Here is a 22,740-nt window from a genome sequence, read left to right on the forward strand (position 1 = left end):
AATCAAAAAGTAACAATCTGGCATCAGGTAGGGCAAGAAGAAGAAGAATTGGAACAGAGAAAACAGCTTCACATAAAAGATCACAAGTATCAGCAAAACTTTTTGCTACCGAGTGAAGAGTGAAGTAAGAGCAAAGAGGATAGAATGGTAAGAAATACACAATTAAAAATCATTTGTGAATGGGATGAATGCACCAATAAAATTTAAGAGGTAAAAAGCAGGATCTTAACAATGTTTACCAAAACTATGAATGAAGTCCAATGTGTTAGAAATGTTAAGGTTGTTTTGTTTTGTTTTAGTAAGATTGGGATAATGCCAGGAGGCCATTTTCATTAGTATTTCATAGTGCTAGAAATGATAGTTATTAACAGTAAGACAGGAAAACAGAAATAAAGGTGATAAAGGCAAAGAGGTAACAAAACTTGCTTTTCGCAAACATGATATTTAGAAAGCACTAATATTAACCAAGAGATTGAAATGACAAATTGAAATTGAAACAACATATCCACATAAAATTATGAGTATTTCTTTGTGTTACCAAGAAAACCCAGCAGGAAGAGTTAAAAAGTGAAATTCCACTTAAAATAACTACAGAAGCTATAAAATACTTGGAAGTGTATATAAAATGCATCCAGGAATTATATTAAATCAAACTAGAAAATATTTTGCGGAAATGAAGACCTGAATAATTGGACAAGTATTATTTACTCCTGAGGTCAAGTCAATGTAATAAAGATGACCCTGCTGCCTTTTTTAATTTACTTTTTCAGTGCAGTGTCAATTAAACAGGAATATTTTATATACCTAGAAAAAGTCATACTGAAATTCATATAAAGGAATAATATGTCAAGAATCACAAGATAATGATGGATAAAAAAGAAAAGTGAAAAGGAAGGGGGGAAAGGTTTTTAGTACTAAATTTTAAACTACTTTAAAGCAGTAATCACTAAAACAATTTGATGTTGGTTAAAAGAAAAAATAAGAGGTAGATCAGTGGAACAGATTAGGTAAAAATCATACAGAAACAAATACAGGAACATATTATTTGTTCAATTCAAAGACCCCAGTTATTGGAGAAAAGACTTAACTATTTAACAGAAACTGTTGGGGAAACTGGATAGCAGTCTGGCAGCAATTAAGTGTAGACCAGCATCTCCATGTAAACCAAAATAAGCTTCAAATGAATAAATGACCTAGATATAAAAGGTCATATAACAGATTAGCGGAAGCAAGAAAAACCTATTAGGGAAAGAGTTGACAACTCAGCAAGTGATAGGATCACACAATATAAAATGGATTATTTTGATCATATAAAACTTAGGTTTTTTTTAAGACATCTAAATGTAGCAAAAATTAGAAAGGAAACATAGCTGGGAAAAATATTTTGCAATAGATTTCTCCAGGTTATATTACAAACTGATTCACATGGATAAAACTTAAAGGATATGAACAAGTAATTTTCAAAGGAAGAAATCCAAATTTTCAACAACTATATGAAAAATTTCTCTTGTGTCACCAGTAAGAGAAATGAACATTAAGGCAACTTCAAGGTTCCACCTCATACCTATCAGACTAACAAACATGAAAAAAAAGAGGAAAATGACAAATGTTGGCCAGGACTATGTCACACTACTAGTTTGTTGTTGGTGGAGCTTTGATTTGAATTGATCCAAACATTCTGGAAAGCAGTTTGGAATATACACGTTCCTGACCTGGACTCTGCCCTATCAACCAGCTGGAAATTTCTACTGCCTTAGAGCTGAAGAATCATAGACTCCCCATTAGTCTGAGATTCCTGCCTTAGTTACTCCTCTGCATCCTGGACTAGAGCTGGAAGTGAGATCCTATTGTGTCCTGCTGCAGCATGCCCCACCCATAGATGCCAGTGCAGCTAGGCTTTGAGATTTATTTGTAATTAACTCATTGTTTGATGGGGAGGTAATGGGAGGATTATTAGTAAAAGAATAAAACACAATATTTATGTCATGGTACTACTTCAACTTTGTTTCTATTTCAGTTCACTACTTTTAATAGGATAGCACTGCTATTGGTATTACTGTTGTTCAGAATGAATGGGGAGTATTTTATGAACAGAGATGGGAGTACTATGTTAAAGAGATAAAGGAAGAATAGTGTTTAGATACAGAGGTGGAGTTTTGTATTTTAGGAGGTCAAATGATGAGAAAACAAGTGGAGCCAAGATGGCCAAGTGTTAGGAAACAGTACAGCCAAACTCTCCTCCATAAAACTCCTCCATACACATCTAAAAAATTGACCAAACCCAATCCTGATTGGAATATCCAGAAAACGTTATAGCAAGTAATTTGTCAAGCTCAACTCAACATAGGGAGAAAGAGAAGCCTGCAGATCTTAGGGACTGTTCAGTCAGGAATTGCCCATGTGTAGAGCACTCCGGTATCCAAGGGCAGGCTATACACCAGAGTCGTACAAGAGTTCCACTGGACCTATAATGCTTTGAAATGACAGGTGTGGAAAATCAAAGGAGAGAGATTAATAAAATTGGAAGAAGAAAATCATTGAATTAGGACCTGGTTTTATGAAAAAAAAAAAAACCAAAATAAATAAATCACTGGTTAATTTGATTTTAAAAAATTTTCCAGTATCAGAAATGAAAAGGGTGAATTCACCATCAATAAAGATGAAATTAAAGCAATTATAAATTACCCAGATTAGTAGAAGACAAAATAGAATACTTAACCCCATCTTAGAAAAGGAAACTGAATAAGCCATCAGTAAATTCTCCAGTGCCAGATGGATTCACAAGTGAAGTCTGTCAAACATTCAAAGAACAGTTAATTCCAGTACTATACAAACTGTCTGGAAAAAGAGGCAACAGAATCCCACCAAATTCCTTTTACAACACAAATATGGTGCTAGTAACCTAAACCAGGAAGAGTGAAAACAGAAAACTATAGACTGATTTCCTAATGAATATTGATGCAAAAATTTTATATAAAATACTAGCAAGGAGATTACAGCCATATATCATGCAGATCATATACTATGACCAGGTGGGATTTATACCAGGAATAGAGGGCTGGTTCAATATTAGGAAGACTATCAGCAATATTAATAACAAAAGCAATGGAAATCATTATTATTTTAATAGAGAAAGGGCTTTTGGCAACATACAACACCCATTACTATTAAAAACACTGGAAAGCATGGGAATAAACGGAGCTTTCCTTGAAATAATAAGTTGTTTCTGTCTAAAACAAGCTTTATCTATAATGGGGATAAGCAGATGCCTTCCCAGTAAAATCAGGGGTAAAGTGAGGATATCCATTATCACCACTACCCAATGCCAGCTGTAACATAAAGAAAAGAAAAAGAAGTTGAAGGAATTAGAATAGGTAATGAAGAAACAAAACTATCACCCTTTGCAGATGATATGATGGTACGCTTAGAGGACCAACTGAAAAACTAGTTGAAATAATTTGCAACTTTAGCAAATTGCAGGATATAAAATAAACCCACATAAATCATCAGCATTTTTATTACTGACAAAGTCCAGCAGCAAAAGATAGAAAATACTATTTAAAATAACTGTAGACAATATACAGTACTTGGAAGTCTGCCTGCCAAGATAAACCCAAGGACTATATAACCACAATCACAAAACATTTTTCACAAAAATCAGGTCAGATCTAAACAGTTGGTAAAATATCAATTGCCCATGGATAGGCTGAACCAATATAATAAAAATGATGATTCTACCCAAATTAATTTATTTATTCAGTGCCATGCCAATTAGACTACCAAAAAATTATAGAGCTAGAAAAAATATTGACAAAATTCATCTGAAAGAACAAAAGGTCAAGAATATCAAGAGAATTCATGAAAAAAAAAAGTGAAGAAAGGTGGCCTAGATGTACCAGATCTCAAACTGTATTATATAAAGTGGCAGTCATCTCAAAACTATCTGATACTGGCTAAGAAATAGAGTGGTGCATCAGAGGAATAGATTAGGTACACAAGACACAGTGGTAAGTGACCATAGTACTAGTGTTGGATAAACCCAAAGACCCCAGCTTTTAGGACAAGAACTCACTATTTGACAGAGACTACTGGGAAGAGTGGAAAACAGTATGGCAGAAACTAGGTATAGACCAACATCTTACACCACTTGCCAAGATAAGGTCAAAATGGGTACATGATTTAGACATAAAAGGTGATACCACAAGCAGATTAGGAGAGGAAGGAATAGTTTACCTGTCAGATTTATGGAGAAGGGAAGAATTTATGACCAGGTAAGAGTAAGAGAGCATTACTGAATATAAAATGGATAATTTTGATTTTATTAAATTTAAAAGGTTTTGCACAAACAAAACCACTGCAGCCAAGATTAGAAGGAAAGCAGAAAGCTGGGAAGCAATTTTTGCAGCAGATTTCTCTGATAAAGGCCTCATTTCTCAAATATATTGAGAATTGAGTGAAATTTATAAAAATGTGAGTCATTCCCCAATTGCTAGTCAAAGGATATGAACAGTTAGTATCAGAGCTATCTACAGTCATGAAAAAATGGTCTAAACCACTTTTAATTAGAGAGATGCAGATTAAAACAACTCTGAGATATCACTTCATACCTATCAGATTGGCTAATATGACAAAAAGAACATGACATGTTGGAGGGCATGCGGAAAAATTGGGACACTAATGCACTGTTTGTGGAGTTGGAAGCCGATTAAACCATTCTGAAGAGCAATTTGGAATTATGCCCAAAGGACTGTAAAACTGATCCAGCAACCTTTGACCCAACAATACCACTATTAGGTCTGTATCCCAAAGAGATCAAAGGGAAAAGGACCTATTTGTAGCAGCTCTTTTTGTGGTGGTAAAGAATTGGAAATTGAGGGGATGCCCATCAACTGAGGAATGGCTGGACGAGTTGTGGTACATGACTGTAATGGGATACTGTTGTGCTGTAAGAAATAAACAGGTAAATTTCAGAAAAACCTGGGAAGACTTACATGAACTGATGCTGAGTAAAGTGAGCAGAACCAGGAGCATATTGTACACAGAAATGTCACTAGTGTACAATGATCAACTGTGAATGATTTAGGTATTCTCAACAATACAGTGATCCAAGACAATACCGAAGGACTTAAGATGAAAAATGCTTTCCACCTTCAGAGAAAGAACAGATGGAGTCTGAGTACAAATCAAAACATACTGTTTTATATTTTTCTTGGGGGTTTTTTTTTGGTCTGTTTTGTTTTGCAACATGGCTAATATGGAAATATGTTTTGCATGACTGCATGTGTATAATATATATCAAATTGCTTGCCATCTCAGGGAGTGGGGAGGTGAGGAGAGAAGGGGAGAAAATTTGGAACTCAGAATTTTTTTTTAAACGGTTGTTTAAAGCCATCTTTACTTGTAATCAGGAAAAAAATAAAATGTTTTAAATAAAAAAAGAAAAGACAGATCTGAACCGGCAGCTTTGTCACTCACTATTCAGTTCTGGGTCATAGACCCAGGGCAACCTTAGAAGGGAATCTCTGCACAAGGTTGGTGTTACCAGGTAGGGAGGCCCCAGAAGTTTAAAAAGCCAACAGCAGCAGAGTGGCTTGGACCCCAGGGGCAAAGCGTTTTCTCATTTCCAGCATTTAGCCCAGCCTGCAGAGCAGTAACCAGGGCAGGAATCCCAGACCAACAAGGAACTTAAGATTTTGACACTGAGGCAGCAGAGCTTTGCAGCCAGATGGTGGGCTGAGTCCAGCAGTGTCTACTTTTATTCAGACCTAAACCCAGGTCAATACCTTGCAGAGTTCAAACCAGGGAGGCAACAAATCAGACTTTGCCCTACATCAGATCACTCTGGGAACAATGAAAGCTCCAGGGTCCCCGGTCTGGCCCTGAGATCTGGAAGTAATGCAACACTCAGTACTCTCAGCAAAGCAACAACAGGACTGGCCCAGATGAGCCCAGCCCTGATATCGAAAGCAGGCTGAAAGAAATGGCCAAACTAAAAAAGAACCCTGCCATAGAAAAACTGTTATGGTGGCAGAGGAGCTTGATACAAACCCAGAAGAGAGCCATTCCAAAACATCTACAAGCAAAAGTCAAGCTAGGAAAAAAAGGAAGAAGGAAAATGTAAATATTCGTAATAGAAATAACTGACTTGGAAAGCAGATTGAGGAGAAAAAATTTAACCATTGGAGTAGTAAAGCCCCATGACCAAAAAAAGAATCTAGACATCCTATTTCAACAAATATTAAAAGAAAACTGCGGGGCTGCTAGGTGGCGCAGTGGATAGAGCACCGGCCCTGAAGTCAGGAGGACCTGGGTTCAAATCCGGCCTCAGACCAAACACTTGACGCGTACTAGCTGTGTGACCTTGGGCAAGTCACTTAACCCTGATTACCTCACTAAAAAAAGAAAACTGCCCAGATCTCTTACGTTGGAGGGCAAAGTAGAAATAGAATCTCCCAGTCACCTCCTAAAAAAGAACCCGAAATATTCCCAGGAACATCTTAGCCAAAATCCCAAGTTTTCAGGTCAAAGAAAAAATATTGTATGCAGCTAGAAAGAAAGAATTCAAGTACTGAGGAGCCACATTCAGGATCCCATGTGATTTAGCAGCTACCACTATAAAGCAGTGGAGAACCTGGAATACAGTATTACAGAAGTTGAAAGACGTAAGGACTCACAGCCAAGCATAACTTACCTGGCAAAACTGAGTATAATGCTTCAGGGAGGAAATGGACCTTTGATAAAATAGAAGATTTCCAAACATTTGTGATGAGAAGAATGACGCTGTATAGAAACTTTGAAGTCCAAACACAAGAAGTGATGAGAAACCTTAAAAAGTAAGCATGAATTATTAATGATAAGGGATTAAACAAGAATAAATTGCTCATATTCAGATACGGAGAGATGATGCATGTATCTGAACCCTGTCATTAACAGGGTTCACAGAGAGGCTCCAAGTAGACAAGGTCCAGGAGTGGTTCTATTACATCTTGATGGTCTCTTTAAAAAAATAATAGAGAAGAAGAGAAATACACTCTGGTAGAGAGGAAGGAAAAAGGTTAGGAAACTTATCTCATGTAATCAAGATGTACATGTAGACATCTGTAAAACAAGAAGGAAGGAGGGTGGGAGGGAGCAGTTGACATTTGAACCTTCCTCTCATCTAAACTGGTCAAAGGAGCAATACACATACACAGAGAGTTAGATACAGAAATATATTTCACCTAATTGGGAAATAAGGCGAGAGGGGGAGATGGTGAGGATAGATTAAGGAAGGGATTAGTCCTAAGCAAGAGGAAGTCTAAAAATACATAAAAATATTTCTTGCTCTTTTTAATGTGGCAAAGAATGGGAATCTGAGGAGATTCCTGTCAGTTGTAGAACGAACACATTATGGCGTGTAAGTACCACTGAGCTGAACTCATCTATGTAATGACCACAATTAATGAAGACACATGCTAGAAAAGAAGGATTCAGAAAGCAGAATGAACAGGTTTTTTGGATGTAGACAATGTGGAAATTTCATTTTCTTTGTACATGTTTATCATGTTTTGGGTTGTTTTTTTTTTCCTTGTGTTCTCAATTGGTTGGGGAGGGGGTAGTTAGGAAAGGCAGCTTTTGAGGGCTGAAATTTAGGTAAAAGTGGCTACAGTAAATGTAGACTTTTCCCTAGATATTTGGCAACAGATGAGGGGAGATGATAGTTAGAGGAACATAAATCTAAGAGAAGATGTTTTTGGGCTAGAGGAGACCAGACCTGTGTTTTATTACATAGTTCTCCAGGCAGACTTAAAGAGTTTGACTTTTTTTCTATTTGAGGTTAACTAAACCTTTCTCCTACTGCATCCTTAGATGATGTTTCTTGTGTATTTCTGTGTCCTTATGGAGGTCAGTTGTCAGAAGGTAAATGAACTTTCCAGACCACACTCTACTTATTTTTTCATTTATTACAGCAGTTCTGAATCTTGAAATTTCACTGTTGAGCAGTGCTAAATTTGTTAGGTATTGAGTATATACTATCATGTGGACCTTAACTTCATCTTAAAAGCCAGTTGTAATGATCTTTTAGCTCTCCTGCTTAGCTATAGAAGAATACAGATGTTAAATTTTTAAACCAAATTTTACCATCAACTCAGTACTTAATTAATCCTGTTGCATCTGAGAAGCCAATGTAACAGTATGTTTTTGTGCAATTAATGTGCACTGAAAGTAGTAGGTACCAAGATTTTGAGGATCTTGATAAGAGGAGTAAGTGGTATATTTTGACCTACAACTTTATTTTGACCTAAGTTTCCCTTGATTTTGTCTAGGGTAGGTTGGAAGACCGGAAGCCTTTAATGGTCTTGTTTGGAGATGTTGCCATGCATTATATACTCTCTGCTGCTCAGTAAGTATCTTCTTGTTAACGAACAGAATGTTTTCTAAGTCCGTTGCTATTGGTCTCTCCTTATTGGGATACTGCATATCTGAATTCTTCCCACCCAAATGCTGTCAGCTCATATACTATGGACAGTATTTTGGGTAAGAAAACAAAGCAATTCTCAAGAGCAGTGCTCAATATTCTTGGAAAATTCAGTGCTAGAAATAGGTTTCCAATACCTTTAGTTTTCTTTACAGTATAGTACCCTTTGGTGTATGTATTTCTTTCCAGACTGTCTGTCTTTTCAGGGCTCTTGTATTTTGCTTTCTCCATTCCCTCATAATCCATTGACCTCTTGGTGGCCTTGGTGATTGCTTCAAAGAGTGGAACCACGTGTGTTCATGATTCTGTTTTACAGACCCATCACATGCTAACAGTCAAAGGATTGTCTTCAGTAACTTTTTCTGCTCTTGTAATACTGGGTTTTATGTACATATTATATGTTATTCCTAAATGATGTAAATGTTTGTATAATGACTTAAAACTTCCCCTACCCCCTATTTGTTTAGGTAAATACTAGGGTGTATTCTTAGGTTAGATTTGTGCCAGGGAACCAGCTAGGGGATGGAGGGTATCTTACAGATATATTAAATTGCTGATTGTAGCCCCCTTTCTTTGACCCTGATTCTCTCCTGAATTCGAGGGCCCCATTTCATAGGGATTCCTAAAGTAAAAAAGCATGTGTATCTAGAAAATGTATAAATGCCTTTAGGGCTTATGGTAGATCCTCTCTAGTTAAACATTTTATTTTTAATAGTTTTTTCCTCATGCAGAATAGTAGTGACTGAAGAGAGAGATCATGTTAACTAGGCTTTTTTTTTTTTTTTTTGACACATTTATCATCATTTTGACACATTTAAAAAATAAATTATTTATTTATCAGTGTTCTGCCTGATTTTTAGCTTCTGTGGTCTGCAGAGCAGTCATAGTCTCATCTCAAATTGTGACTCTCCAGGACTATTTTGCTTCCTACCATTCTTTCCTAGTTTTATGAAATTCATGGAGAGTTAAAAAGGTCTTTGAGATCTACGTAGTGTCATAGATTTCCAGTTTTAATTTCTTGGCCTGCTTCTGAGTGCTGTGAGGTGGGATAACTTTTTTTTTAAATAATGAATATACTTAACTGGATTTTACCTAACATTTTCCATGAGTGATATTTCAAAGTTGCTTAGTAGAAAACTTCTGCATCTTAGTAGTTAATAATAAAAAGTCAGCTTTAATAAGTCCCTGTTTGTCATTACTTCTAATCCGTTTTAGGCCAGTGGTGACCAGCAATTGTCCAGTGATCTATATGGGATATAATGAGTATGGATTTCACTTTAGTTGGTCAATCATATTAAGTGCCTATTAGGTTCAAAACCTTATACTGGGTATCTGTTGGGGTGCAAAAGAAATAGAAGACACTGAGACTGCGTGATATGTCCTTGAAAAGCTCAGTTTAGTTGGGAAGTTTAAAGATTAAAAACATTTTAAAAACTGAAGAATGTTTATTGTGCATTATTATGTACAGTAATAATAATAGCATTTATATAGCACCTACTGTGTATCAGGCACTGTGCCAAGCACTTTAAAAGTGTTAACTCATTTGATCTTTACAACAGCCCTGGTAGGTAGGTACTATTATCCCCATATTACAGTTGAGGAAACTGAGGCAAACAGTTTACATGACTTGCCAAGGATTACCCAGCTATTAAGTATCTGAGTAGGAATTTGATCTCTTCCCTCATTCCAGGCCCAGTGCTCTATTCAGTACCACCTAACTCCTTCAGATAAGGACATGGAAAGAATCAAAGAATCAGAAGGAACCTCAGAGCCCTCTATATAAGATAGTACAAATTAAGTACTTGGTGCTAAGCAAAAAAGTAAATGTTCAGAACGAGGAATTTGTCATCTTTTCCACAACTCACCAGTATTAATGCCTCAGAATCTGAGTATATTGAACTGAAATCTGCCTTTCTCCAGTTTCCATCCATTGTTTCTAGTTCTACCCTCTAGGTCTGCGAAGAACAAATTTTGATTGTTCTTCCAGAGGATGGTCCTTTGATAGTAGAATAAAGAGCTCATGCCCCTTTAAATAGGTCTTCTCTCCAGAAGAAACATCTCTAGTTCCCTCAGATGGCATGGTCTCCAGTGCCCTCATCTTGTTATTCTTTCTCTGAACCTTCTTTGGATTACCAATATCCTTTCTGAAATGCAGCACTGACCAAAATTATTCAGCTGTCTTCTGATGAGAGCAGAAGACAGGAGCAATATAACCTTGCCTGTTCTGGACCTTTCATTGTTAACTTCAGTCAGAAAAATCTGGGGTCACATTATGTCAGAATGCCTAGATTTCCTCCCTGTCAAAAGGTAGGGACTTGAGGTATTGACAATTCATGTTGCCACTGTTAAGTCATACGTGGCTAAAAAAGAACTTCAGCTTCAGTTAGATATTATCCCTTTGGCATCCTTCAGTAATATAAAATATTGTACAGAGACAGAGAGTCTGATTTCAACCATGGTCCCTTGCACTTTGTAATTTTCAGTTTTTACCACTTCTCTCTCCCAAGGATGTCTCTGAGTCCTCTCTAGTTATCATCCAGTATTTTTAAGTGTAACTGTATTGTTTATAGATTCATGCCCCCAAACTATCAGTTTTGGATGAAAAAAGAGCCAGAATTTTATGACTGTTAAAGCTAGAGAACATAATAGATGGACTTGTTTTTTGAGAAGTGTGGTTATATTTAGCAAAGTTGCTTATTTCTTTTTCCTTCAACTTTTTATCTTATTTAGAATATAATTCGTATAAGGAGACAGAAGAAATGGCCATTCCCATTTATGTTTGTTTAATGAAGAATCTTTTCTCCTAACTACTGAGTCTTTCCAAACTCAGACACTCTTTCATCTGTTCTCTCTTAGGACTGCTGATGGTGGAGGCCTGGTAGAAAAACACTATGTTTTCTTGAAGAGACTTTGTCAGGTCTTGTGTGCTTTAGGCAGCCAACTATGTGCTTTACTGGTAAGCAGTCTGCAAGAACCATTGAAGTCTGAAGTACTTGCTACACTTTGAGCATTCAGTGATGCCATCAGGGACGGGACCTTAGAAGTTATCTCCCTTGATTTATATGTGGTACTAGCCATTAATCTGAACTTGGTATGGGAAGATTGTCCTACAGACTACTTTAATTTCTTTGACTGGAATGGGATTTGAGTTTAGGATTTCTTTTAAGTAGTATGTTGCTAATGAACAGATACTGTACACAATTATATTATTATGTTATACAATTGTAATGTTATTATGTAATTATACTAATAATATAATAATATTATGTAATTATGTTTTACTAAATGAAATTAAAGTAATTTCATTTATAGCTATTTGTCTACTCTTGTAATACTGGGTATTATGTACACATTATATGTTATTCTTAAATGATGTAAATGTTTATATAATGACTTAAAACTTCCCCTACCCCCTATTTGTTTAGTTAAATACTAGGGTGTATTCTTAGGTTAGATTTTTGCTATTCAGGATTGTAAAATACAAAGGAAAATACTTTTTCTAAAGCACTAATCACTATAGTATATCTCTTCTTGTTTGTGGCCTCACTTTAACACAAAAGCCTAATATATGAAGAGAGTATTCTTTAGGTTAAGTGGTATTATTGCCTGTTAACTTGAAAATGGAAGCTGTTGGCTGAACAAGTGTATAAAAAGCTCATTTTATGGGAAATGAGAACTTGATGGTTGCTTTTAGACTTCCACGTTGAACTCCAAGACTCTAGAATGGTTTTATTAATTTGTTCTTAATGATGCATTTTTGTTCTGACTCAGAAGAGGTTGAGATAGATGATCAGAAACAAGTATAATGAATGAATTGTTGAGTAATATGGTTAAATGCTGAGACTTACTGGTGAGAATGAGCCAAGCTTGGAAAATTAAGGCTTCACCTGTATTAAGAGTTTTCAGTATTCTTCTGGCTTTTAGTAGATTTTTTTTAAAAAAAATTTTAATGAAACATTCTTATCATACTGGAAATGATCATTCCCAGTTATAATATTTGACTGTAGAATTTTTTCTTAATGAAGCGGTTTGCCTAGGTAATGTTGCCTTTCCCTGGCTCTTTAACTCTATTTTCAGAAACTGCATTTGTTGTGAATTTTCTGCTGTCAGTAGCCTTTAAAATAATATTTTTGCAACAGGGCACTGATTGTGATGTTGAAACACCAGCCAACCTTGGAAAGTACTTGGAGTCTTTTCTGGCTTTTACAACTCATCCAAGCCAGGTAAGTAATATGAAGGCAGAAAATACTTTAGGAAATAGAGCTTTAGTTCTTAACATAAACTATATTTTGGCCTTAGTTCAAGGCAAAACATTGTCAACTATATTTTGTAATTTTAGCAGCTATACCTTCATATTTACAATAAGGTCACTTCCTATTACATGAAATACTGAGTGAGGCGTGCTGTGTGTTGGACATAGACTCAGGAAGACTTCGGTTCAAACCCTACTAATAAATACATCTTGTGGGACCGCAGATGGGTCACTCTTTCAGTTTTCTAAACTGTAGAATGACAGTAATGATAACTGTAAAGTCTTCAGGGTTGTTTGTGGCTCAAATGAAACAAAGCATTTGGCAAATTTTAAAGGTCCATATGAATATCAGCTGTTATCACTGTAAATATTATTCTGCTCTCAAGGATCAGATAAATGGCCATTGTAGCTCCCTTGTTATGAAGCCTTTGTTAGGAGCTAAAAATGAGTCTCTTTATTGCAACCTTTTTTAATATGTGTAAGGGTAAAAGTTAAACCCCTTATAGATTCCAGGTCCTTTTAAACATATAGGTCTTTTAAATTTTTTCTTCAGTTTCTGCGATCATCAACTCAAATCACTTGGGGAGCCCTTTTCCGGCATGAAATCTTATCCCGGGACCCTCTGCTTTTAGGAATGATTCCCAAATATCTCCGTGCCTCTATGACTAACTTGGTGAAGGTATGTAATAATAGTTGAACGTGTTGATTGTAGACAAAGAGCTATAAAGATATAAGATTTTTCACTGGTACCAATTAAGAACCAAAATAACTTCCTTAGATAATAACATCTTCCTAGTTCCTCATAGAGAGCTCCTTCTGCCAATCTGTTTAGTATCACTATAGATTCTCTAGCAAAGATTGCTTACTCTACTTCAATAGACAAACATTCAACATGTCCCCTTGGGATTATTAGTTCGTAATACTTAGCAATTGATTGTTCTTGGCCTTAACCAGGGAAAGGGCTTTTCCATTCAAAGGTCCAAGCTACAGAAATCTGCTGGAGAGAATTCCCTAACCAGTTCCATCAAGCTGTACTTGTCAGATTTAAGGTCTTTCCAGGAACCTTCAACAAGTCTTTAGGGAAACACAAATTCCTGTGTTTGTTCCTTAAGTGGCTTGGTTACTTGATAATGGAATGTGTTCCTAGGCCCCTCTTTGTTTGATTCAAATTATTCCTTAATCCCCAAGCTTTATAGTCAAAGGCACTAAACAAATCATTGGTTAGAATTCTCCCTAAGGAACTAGGAAAAGAATGTTGATATTTCAGACCTTAGATCTGGAAATGAACTATAGACTTGGGATATAGCAGACTTGGTAGTTATTGAAGACAATATGCCTCCCCTCGTTCACAATGTTAACGTTGAATTACATTTCCCTAATTTAAGAGCTAGCATTTTTCAGGCTTCTCCCCTAACATTTTTCTATGACCCAGAGGGCTGAACCAAAATTTACAATGTCTATTTTCATCCCCTACCCCTGGGTTGGTATCTCTTTCAGATTGGCTTTCCCTCTAAAACAGATAGCGCTAGCTGTGAATATTCTCAATTTGACTTTGACAGTGACGAGGACTTCAATGCCTTCTTCAACTGTAAGTGATTTTGGAATATCTTCCTTTTATGAGCCTTGGGATAATATTTGTTATGTTATGTCACACTTTAAGACCTTGGGGCTCTTTATCAGGAAGATCTCTAAATTCTCAACACAGCTTTCTGGAGCCCTAGATTTCACACTACTAAAGTGTGCTCAGAGTGCTCTCTTCCAATATGTCCTATCTAATTTTCTTTACTCTCCTGTATTTAAACTCTATATTGCTAAAACATGATATTTGTGATACTATTCAATGTCTAGTTCCTTCTTCCAGAGCAGAGGAAAGCCCATTATTTTTACCATATCCCAGTCCTAGGTCTACTGTAGCCTGCTGCCTTTCTCATACCAATAAAAGTAGGGAACTGATATTAGGCTGCTACTTAGAGAACCCATCTGCTGGTGTTTTTGGATTCATTAATTCATTTAGCAAATAGTCTTATATGTAGAACACAAAACTTAGCCTTTCCTGGGATCCAAATCTGATTTCTTTCCCATTCATTGGCAGCATTCCGAGCTCAGCAGGGAGAGGTGATAAGAATGGCCTGTCGCCTGGATCCCAAAACTGGTTTTCAGATGGCTGGGGAGTGGTTAAAGTACCAGCTTTCAACACCTGTGGATACTGGGCCAATGAACTGTAAGTTTGATTTTAAACAATAAAGGTTTTTTAAAATTGCTAAATATTAGCGACAGGGTGACAGGGAAAATTTTAGGCTAGAACTGTTCCTTCTAGGGTACCTCTAATGTTTCCTATCAAGCTCTTAAGTACAGTTTTTAGAGAATATCAAAATACTTTGTCAGAAATACTATTTCCTGTACCTTGGTACTGCTCTGAAGGTTATTCCTTTCCATTTGCACATCATGTTGGCTGATGTTTCCACGCTGATACTTGAATCCAGTTGGAAGAGAAAAAAAGATTAATAGAACTAAAAGCAGAAAAATCCTAATACCCACAACTTATATCCTAAAAGTTTTTAATGGTAATAAAGATAGCTGACAATTTGCTTTGGTAAATGTTTTTTGATTGGTTGGTTGACTAAAGTTGCAAATTGCTTTATGCATATTCTCACTTGAAAGGACAGTTCTGCCAATATACCTAAACCTTCCGTTTCATAAAGCAAATGAGTCACCACTGAATATTAAATTTATTTGAACTGGAAGGTTGGTATTAAAATGCTCTTCCCAATTTTCCTTTAGTTGTTGAATCAGTAAGTAATTTGTTATTTTACATTGATTGGTCACTGTTATAACCAGAATTCCTACTAAGCTTTTGTAACCCTTCAGATAACATTTGAATATTAAAGGAGTGAAATCCAGAGACTGTTAATAAGCTTTGAAAAAAAAAAAATAAGTGAGAATGGGGCAAAAGTATGAGGATGAATTCATACAAATCCCTCACTATTGGAAAAACCTTGGAATTATATTAGGTCCCAGATGTTGGATTAATCAGCTGCTTGTATAACATATAGGCATTCAGTAAACAAGTATTATATACCAACTATATACCAGACACTGCTGGAAGAAAGGAGATCTGTTATACTGAGTTTCCTTATCTGTAAAATGGATTTGGATTAGATGATATCATAGCCCCCTAATTTTATTTATTAGATATTTCATTGCCTTATTCTGTTTATACAGCTAGGACTGGAGAAGGCCTATGTTCAATCTTCTCTCCCTCTTTTGTACAATGGGATGCCATGACCTTCTTTTCAGAAAGTGTGATTAACCAGATGTTTCGAACTTTAGATAAAGAAGTAAGTACCTTGTCCCCATTGGTTGTGTGATTTTAGAATTATCATAAGGCCTCTGTGGGAAAAGAGGGTTGGTTATTTAATCTGTCCATAATGTAGCACTCTTAGTCCAAAATCCTCTATTTCTGAACTTAGCCAGATTCAGGTATACAAATAGTGGGATAAACAGAACAACAAACCTCTGACACTGAAGGCTAACTCAATTCCAGAGCAGGCTCTGAAGATCTGACCAAGCTCCACAATAAGTGTTCATTCATTCAGCAAATATAGTTGAATATAGCAGTTTATAGCACATGCTGTGTTCAGAGAACTGGACTGGACATTTTGAGGGATACAAAAGGAGACTTGATTCCTTTCTTTGAGTAACTTACAATCTAATTGGAGGTACAAGTCATACAGGGAATAAAAATATAGTCATGTGATCCAACCTATATATTGAGCTATGGAAAGTATTTAGTGAGTCAGGAAAAATGTTCTGGAAAAGAGGTCTTCACTTGGGTGATAGATTTTCAGAGAAGCAGGACGGGATTTCAGGCAATGAAAACACATTAACAGTCAGAATTAAGCAACAGATAGAGAAGGCAGTAACAAAATGGGTGTGTTAGGAGCAGAAAAAATATCTTGGTTAGTAGCAAGTTAAGAAGTCAGGCAGATGTGGGAGAATGGAGATCTTTGCATGTTTAGACTGAGGAATATAAATGTGATACATTGGGCAGTGGGAAACAACTGTCAGTTCCTAAGTAGAGCTCCTAGAGATTGTGTTCAAATCATCTGAGCTTTTAGGCATTTTTGTGTAACTATCAGTTCAAAGACTTTCCTAAGGGTTCAGCTTTGGGAATTGGGCAGGTGTGCCCTATGGGTGCCCTGGAACCCATCTAGTGTTACCTCAACTCAACAAACACAGTATAGTAGGAAGAGCATTGCATTGAGAGCAATAGACCTATGTTCTAGTCAGACCTTTGCCATTTACTTGCTTTGTGGCCTTGAACAAGTGATTTGCCCCTGGGCCTAGTTTCATCATCAATAAAATGGGGAGGTTGAACTAGAGAATTTGAAATTTTCTTTTAAAAAAAAAAATTACATCTTTTTCCAATTACATGTAAAAATAAATTTTGACATTTTTAAAATCTTGAGTTCCAACTTTTCTGCTTCCCTCCTTACTTCCCCTCCCCCCTCCTTGAGAAGGCAAACAAGTTTAATAGAGATTATACACATGCAGTCATGCAAAATGTTTCCATATTAGCCATGTTGCAAAAAGAAAATACAGACCAAAACAAAACCCAGGAAAAATAAAGAATAGCGTATTTCAGTCTGCACTCGGACTCTTATCAATTCTTTCTCTGAAAGTGGATATCATTTTTCATCCTAAGTCCTTCAGTGTTGTCTTGTATCATTGTCTTGCTGAGCATATCTAAGTCATTCACAGTTGATCATCGTACACTATTGTTGTTTCTGTGTGCAGTGTTCTGACTGTGCTCACTTCACTTTGCATCATTTCATGTAAGTCTCTCCAAGTTTTTCTGAAATTGGCTTGCTCATCATTTCTTATAGTACAGTATACTCCATTACCATCATATACCACAGCTTGTTCAGCCATTCCCCAATTGACGGGAATTCCCTCAATTTCCAATTCTTTGCCACCACAAAAAGAGCTGCTATAAATATTTCTGTACAAATAGGTCCTTTTCCTTTTTTGAAAAATCTCTTTGAAATATAGATCTAGTAGTGGTATTGCAGGATCAAAGGTATGCAGTTTTATAGCCCTTTGGGCATAGTTCATAACTGTTCTTCAGAATGACTGGATCAGTTCACCACTCCAGCAACAGTGTATTAGTGTCCCAGTTTTTCCATATCCCCTCCAACATTTGTCGTTTTCCTTTTCTGTCATATTAGCCAATCTGATAGGTGATACCCCAGAGTTCTTTTAATTTTCATTTCTCTAATCAATAGTGATTTAGAGCATTTTTTTTGCATGACTATAGATAGCTTTGATTTCTTTGTCTGTAAACTTCCTGTTCATATCTCTGACCATTTATCTGTTGGGGAATGACTCATATTTTTATAAATTTGACTCAGTTCATATTTGAGAAATGAGGCCTCTGTCAGAGAAACTTACCATAAATTTTTCCCCCAGTTTTCTGCTTTCCTTCTAATCTTGGCTACATTGATTTTGTCTAATATTTTTTTCTTTTTCCTAACATTCCATCATTAATCATTTCCAGATAAACCTCATCAGTGTGTATTGGCCTAGTGCCTCATAGATTTGTCTGCATTTTACCAGCTTCCCCCAACTGTTTGGAGATTGAAGACTTCCTATGCTCATTTATGGCAGGGAAGTGACTTAGTCCCGTCAAAGATCTTGCCAGTGGGGGCAGCTAGATGTCTCAGTGGATAGAGCACCAGCCCTGGAGTCAGGAGGACCTGAGTTCAAATCCGGTCTCAGACACATGACACTCACTTGTGTATCTTAAAAACTTATGTCAGGGAGTCTCAATTAAACTTAACTCAATGGCTGGAGTGAATAAACTTAGGCAGTTGTAAGGGGGGCAGATTATCCTGCCCGCTACATCAAATGTAAGGGGGCATACCCTCCAAGAGAATACTGAGATACCAGAGAAAAAGGGGCTCATACTAGCTTGGTTACTAATAGGTTTTATTACAGTTAATTAAGATAATTGGATTGTTAAGAGAGTTTCCTCACAAGAAGTCAGTTGTTCTCTGGGTGGTAGCAGGACGAAATAACATCATGGATCCCTGCACCACCCCCAGGCCATGTCAGGTATTATATAGAAACAAAACAAAGAAGGCACAGTGCCAGGGTGAACCAGGGTCACATACAAGTTTTCCCAAGGGTTAGTTAGAGCTCTTTTGCTGTTTACATTTACTTAAGGTAGTTTACATTCATTGTGAGACTCACGGTCATGTTCCCACCCTGGCTTATCCCTGTACAACAGTTACTTTAAAAGAAGACATGACCATGTGCTCAAAGAAATTTTAATGTTGCAGGAAATTCCAGTGAATGATGGCATAGAGCTGTTGCAGATTGTACTGAACTTTAATACCAAGGATCCCCTCATCTTGTCCTGTGTCCTCACCAATGTTTCAGCACTCTTTCCATTTGTCAGTTACAGACCAGAGTACCTGCCCCAGGTCCTTTCTAAGGTAAGCAACTCTATCTCCTTTTGTGCTTTACTTGCAAAATGAATCACTGATTTTGTTGCTTTTGAGGCATGGTCGTAAGCGTTTAGAAAATATATAATTAGTAATGCAGATGACAAGAAAATAAATGGTTTTGGGGGAGGGAACAAGCATGTAATGCTATTATTATGTAATAAGCATCCATTTGTGTCTTTGATTTTTGAGTTATTGCATGAACTTTTTTTCTGTCATATAAATTGTCTCAATGGTACTTTGTGAATCTAAAACTATTCTGCATTTTTTTTTTGCAAGATGACTATCTGATGATAGTCATTGTGAGTAAAGTTTACCACAATGTTACTGAGTTTGTTCCTCTCATGTAATGGTTATACTTTTTATGCAACAAACATTTATTCAGTGCCTAGTAGAAAGACAGCAATGAGCAAGGTATGGTTCCCACCCTCAAGGAGTTTAGGATTTAGGTACAGAAAGAAAATATATATCAATAACCTTACCAAATAGAAATGCATAAAAAAGATCCAAACAAGGTACAATGGTAGCTTTTGGGAAGGGAGAGATTCCTTCTGGCTAGAGAGATTGGATAAAACTTCATTGGAAGAGGTGACTTCAATTTGAACTGAACCTTGAAGTAGAGAGAGGGGTGACTGGATGGGGAGATAATTGTAGACACTGGGAAAAGTATGAACAAAGGCACACGAGGTTTTGGAGACAGCAGTTTGTCTAGTGTAGAAATTATGGACAGTGAATGCCTTGCTGAAGAATTTGGATTTTATTTGGTAGGCAAGGGAAGCTATTGAGCATTTTTGAGCAAAAGTGATGTGATCAAAGTTGTGCATTAGGAAAATTAAACTGGCAATGGTTTAGGGCAGTGATATCAAATTTAAGTAGAAAGAGGGATCCTTGCATATTGACTTAGAAAACCACAAATTAATATTTTCTGTGTTTTATTATATTTTTATTTAATTTTGTTAAACATTTCCCGATTACATTTTAATCTGATTCAGGCCTTGCTATGGAGTTTTGCTGGCCCAGAGTTTGACACCTCTGGTTTAGAGGGTGCAGTGGAGCAAGGATCACTTGGGAAAGTGATCTAACAGTCCCTGTGCACTGTAAGGAGGTCATAAATGAAAGTAGTGACCATGAAAATAATAAGGAAGGTTTGGATATAAAAGATGTCAGAGAGATAGAATTGACAGGACTTGGTGACATTATTAGAAAGGGGAGAAATAAAGAGGGAACAGTAAGGACAGCTAACCAGGAAGATAATGGTACCATTTCAAAGGGTAGCAAATTTCAGAAGGAACATACTAAATTCAGTTTAGGAATCTATTGACTTTTCTATTTCAGGGATACATATCTGAAACTGAGAAATGATCATTTTCTTTCATCCCTTTAGCTATTTTCATCGGTCACTTTTGAAATCATCGAAGAAAGTAAGGTAAGAGAGAATTAATTTTATTCATTTTCCAAATCCTAAGAAATAATAGTGAAACATTGACATTTGTAATTTCCTTCTCTCTAATTGTAGAGGTCCTTTTTTGAGATTACAGAAAAGAAAAAATTGTAGAATATTCTCAGTACTGAGGTTACATGTGCCATCTTTTTCTTCTCCAAGTCAGCACACCAGGCCTGTCCGAGTGACAGTTATTTCCTATCTTCTTTGATTTCCTTTTTTGATGGAGAACTATGTGCCCAATTATACCTTGTCTAAGTTAGGAATCCACAGATCAGAAAGTTTTTGAAACATTTTCACAAGTAATCTAGAGCCTTTTAAGACCAGGTTTCTCTGTTATAATACTTTATTATACACAGTAGTCTTGGGTTTCTTTTGGTTAATTTATTGCAAACATAACTTTAGAGTCACACAAATATGAGTAGAAGTACAGGTTTAGAAGTAAGAGACACCTTAGAGGTTATGTAGTTCAACTCCCTTGTTTTATAAATTAGACAGCTGAGGCTTAGGTAGGTTAAATAATTTGCTTAGAGACATACAAGGTAGAAAGTAGAAGAACTTGGATATAAAGACAGATCCTATAATTCCAAATTCCATACCTTTTCCACTCTTCATCCCAGTACACCATTGGCTCCGGTCAAATACTTGTGAGTTTTTCCCCCTAAAATAATTATATTAGGTATCTATAGGGGTTGTCCAGTTAAACTTGGCCTTTAATATATTGAATTTTTCTTTTCAGGCTCCCAGGACTCGTGCTGTGAGGAACGTGAGAAGACATGCGTGTTCTTCTATCATCAAAATGTGTCGTGACTATCCTCAACTTGTTCTGGTAAGATTTGGAGCAAAGCCAAGAAGTTGTTCTAGTTGGTTTTCAGCTTAATTTCATTATTGTTTAACTATGGCCTTAAATACACTTCACTTCAAGAAAAACTCTAAAATTTGTCTTGCTATAGTTAAAAATACAAATATAGTTTTCTTCCTATAGAAAAACTTCTCTCCTTATGATCTTTAGTTCTCAGTGTAAATTTGCACCTTCTTTGCATTTCTATTTAAGGCTTTTTTAGGTATTGCTATCATGCCTGTTCAAGCATGAAACAGCCTCACCTTGAGAGAGACAAGGCACAGAATACAACCTTGATGGGATAAATCATTGGTTCTCAAACTGTGGTCTTGGGGGACTCTGAAACCCTTTCAAGGGATTACAAAGTCAAAACAGTTCTCATAATAATACTAAGATGTTTTCATTTCTAATGTAGTAAATTGATAATCCACATAAACAAAAGCTCTTTGGAAAGTCATCAATATTTTATCTACCCCCTCAGGATTATAAATTAGCTTGACACATCTTCCAGGAACATAGAACATGCGTTTGCCTCAAATAGCGTGATCTATGAGGTCTTTTGTTTTTTTATCTTTTTGTGAGGCAGTGGGGATTAAATGACTTGCCCAAGGTCACACAGATAGTGAGTGTCGAAGGTCTGAGGCCAGATTTGAACTCAGGTTCTCCTGACTCCAAAGCCAGAGCTCTATTTACTGCACCACCTAGCTGCCCCCTAATCTATGAGGTCTTTTAACAAGATTGGTGTAAAAAAATTAGCCCAGATGGGATTGGCAGCTACCTATGTTTTCACAATTATATAGCATGAAAAAGTACAAGTTTTTGCCTGGGTAACACAGTTGATTGAACTAGAAAATGTGAAAAATTCTGTTACAGAGATGATTATGTAGACTTGGTCTTCCTAAAGGACTCAGGATTTTTAAATAATTCATGGAGCTCAGTTATTAAGAACCTGGTTAAGCTCCCTATTTGTAGCCTTCTTTGGATACCTGGAGCTTTTTTCATAAAAAGCAGATCTCAACCATGCAAGGAAGAAATTAGCTAAGGTCCTGCAGCAGAGAATGAATGAAACATGCCTCCTCACTCTCAAGGGAAGGGGGTGATGCTAGGAGAAAATATTGTATATGTTGTCAGACGCAGTCTCTATAGCAGATGTCTTTGTTTTTCATTCGTCAGAAGGAGGTGGTGCCATGGGCGTGGAACATTGTGTGCAATGTCACATTTTTACATTGTGTTAATCAGTTT

The 22,740-nt window shown here is 36.5% G+C and overlaps 1 protein-coding gene across 1 annotated transcript in view; it reads left to right on the forward strand.

Moving 5' to 3' along the window:
• XPO5 (exportin 5) overlaps window positions 1-22,740 on the forward strand; it is a 58,984-nt gene that overhangs the window by 15,525 nt on the left and 20,719 nt on the right. Inside the window, exons 8-17 of the mRNA XM_027838461.1 lie at window positions 8,307-8,383; window positions 11,315-11,414; window positions 12,598-12,681; window positions 13,264-13,389; window positions 14,208-14,298; window positions 14,803-14,931; window positions 15,933-16,048; window positions 19,052-19,207; window positions 20,601-20,642; window positions 21,397-21,486. Of these exons, the coding sequence (XP_027694262.1) occupies window positions 8,307-8,383; window positions 11,315-11,414; window positions 12,598-12,681; window positions 13,264-13,389; window positions 14,208-14,298; window positions 14,803-14,931; window positions 15,933-16,048; window positions 19,052-19,207; window positions 20,601-20,642; window positions 21,397-21,486 (1,011 nt within the window). The remainder of the gene's footprint in view (window positions 1-8,306; window positions 8,384-11,314; window positions 11,415-12,597; window positions 12,682-13,263; window positions 13,390-14,207; window positions 14,299-14,802; window positions 14,932-15,932; window positions 16,049-19,051; window positions 19,208-20,600; window positions 20,643-21,396; window positions 21,487-22,740) is intronic.

Source organism: Vombatus ursinus, unplaced genomic scaffold (genome assembly GCF_900497805.2).
Source record: "Vombatus ursinus unplaced genomic scaffold, bare-nosed wombat genome assembly UNPS02014826.1, whole genome shotgun sequence".
NCBI classification, from domain to species: domain Eukaryota; kingdom Metazoa; phylum Chordata; class Mammalia; order Diprotodontia; family Vombatidae; genus Vombatus; species Vombatus ursinus.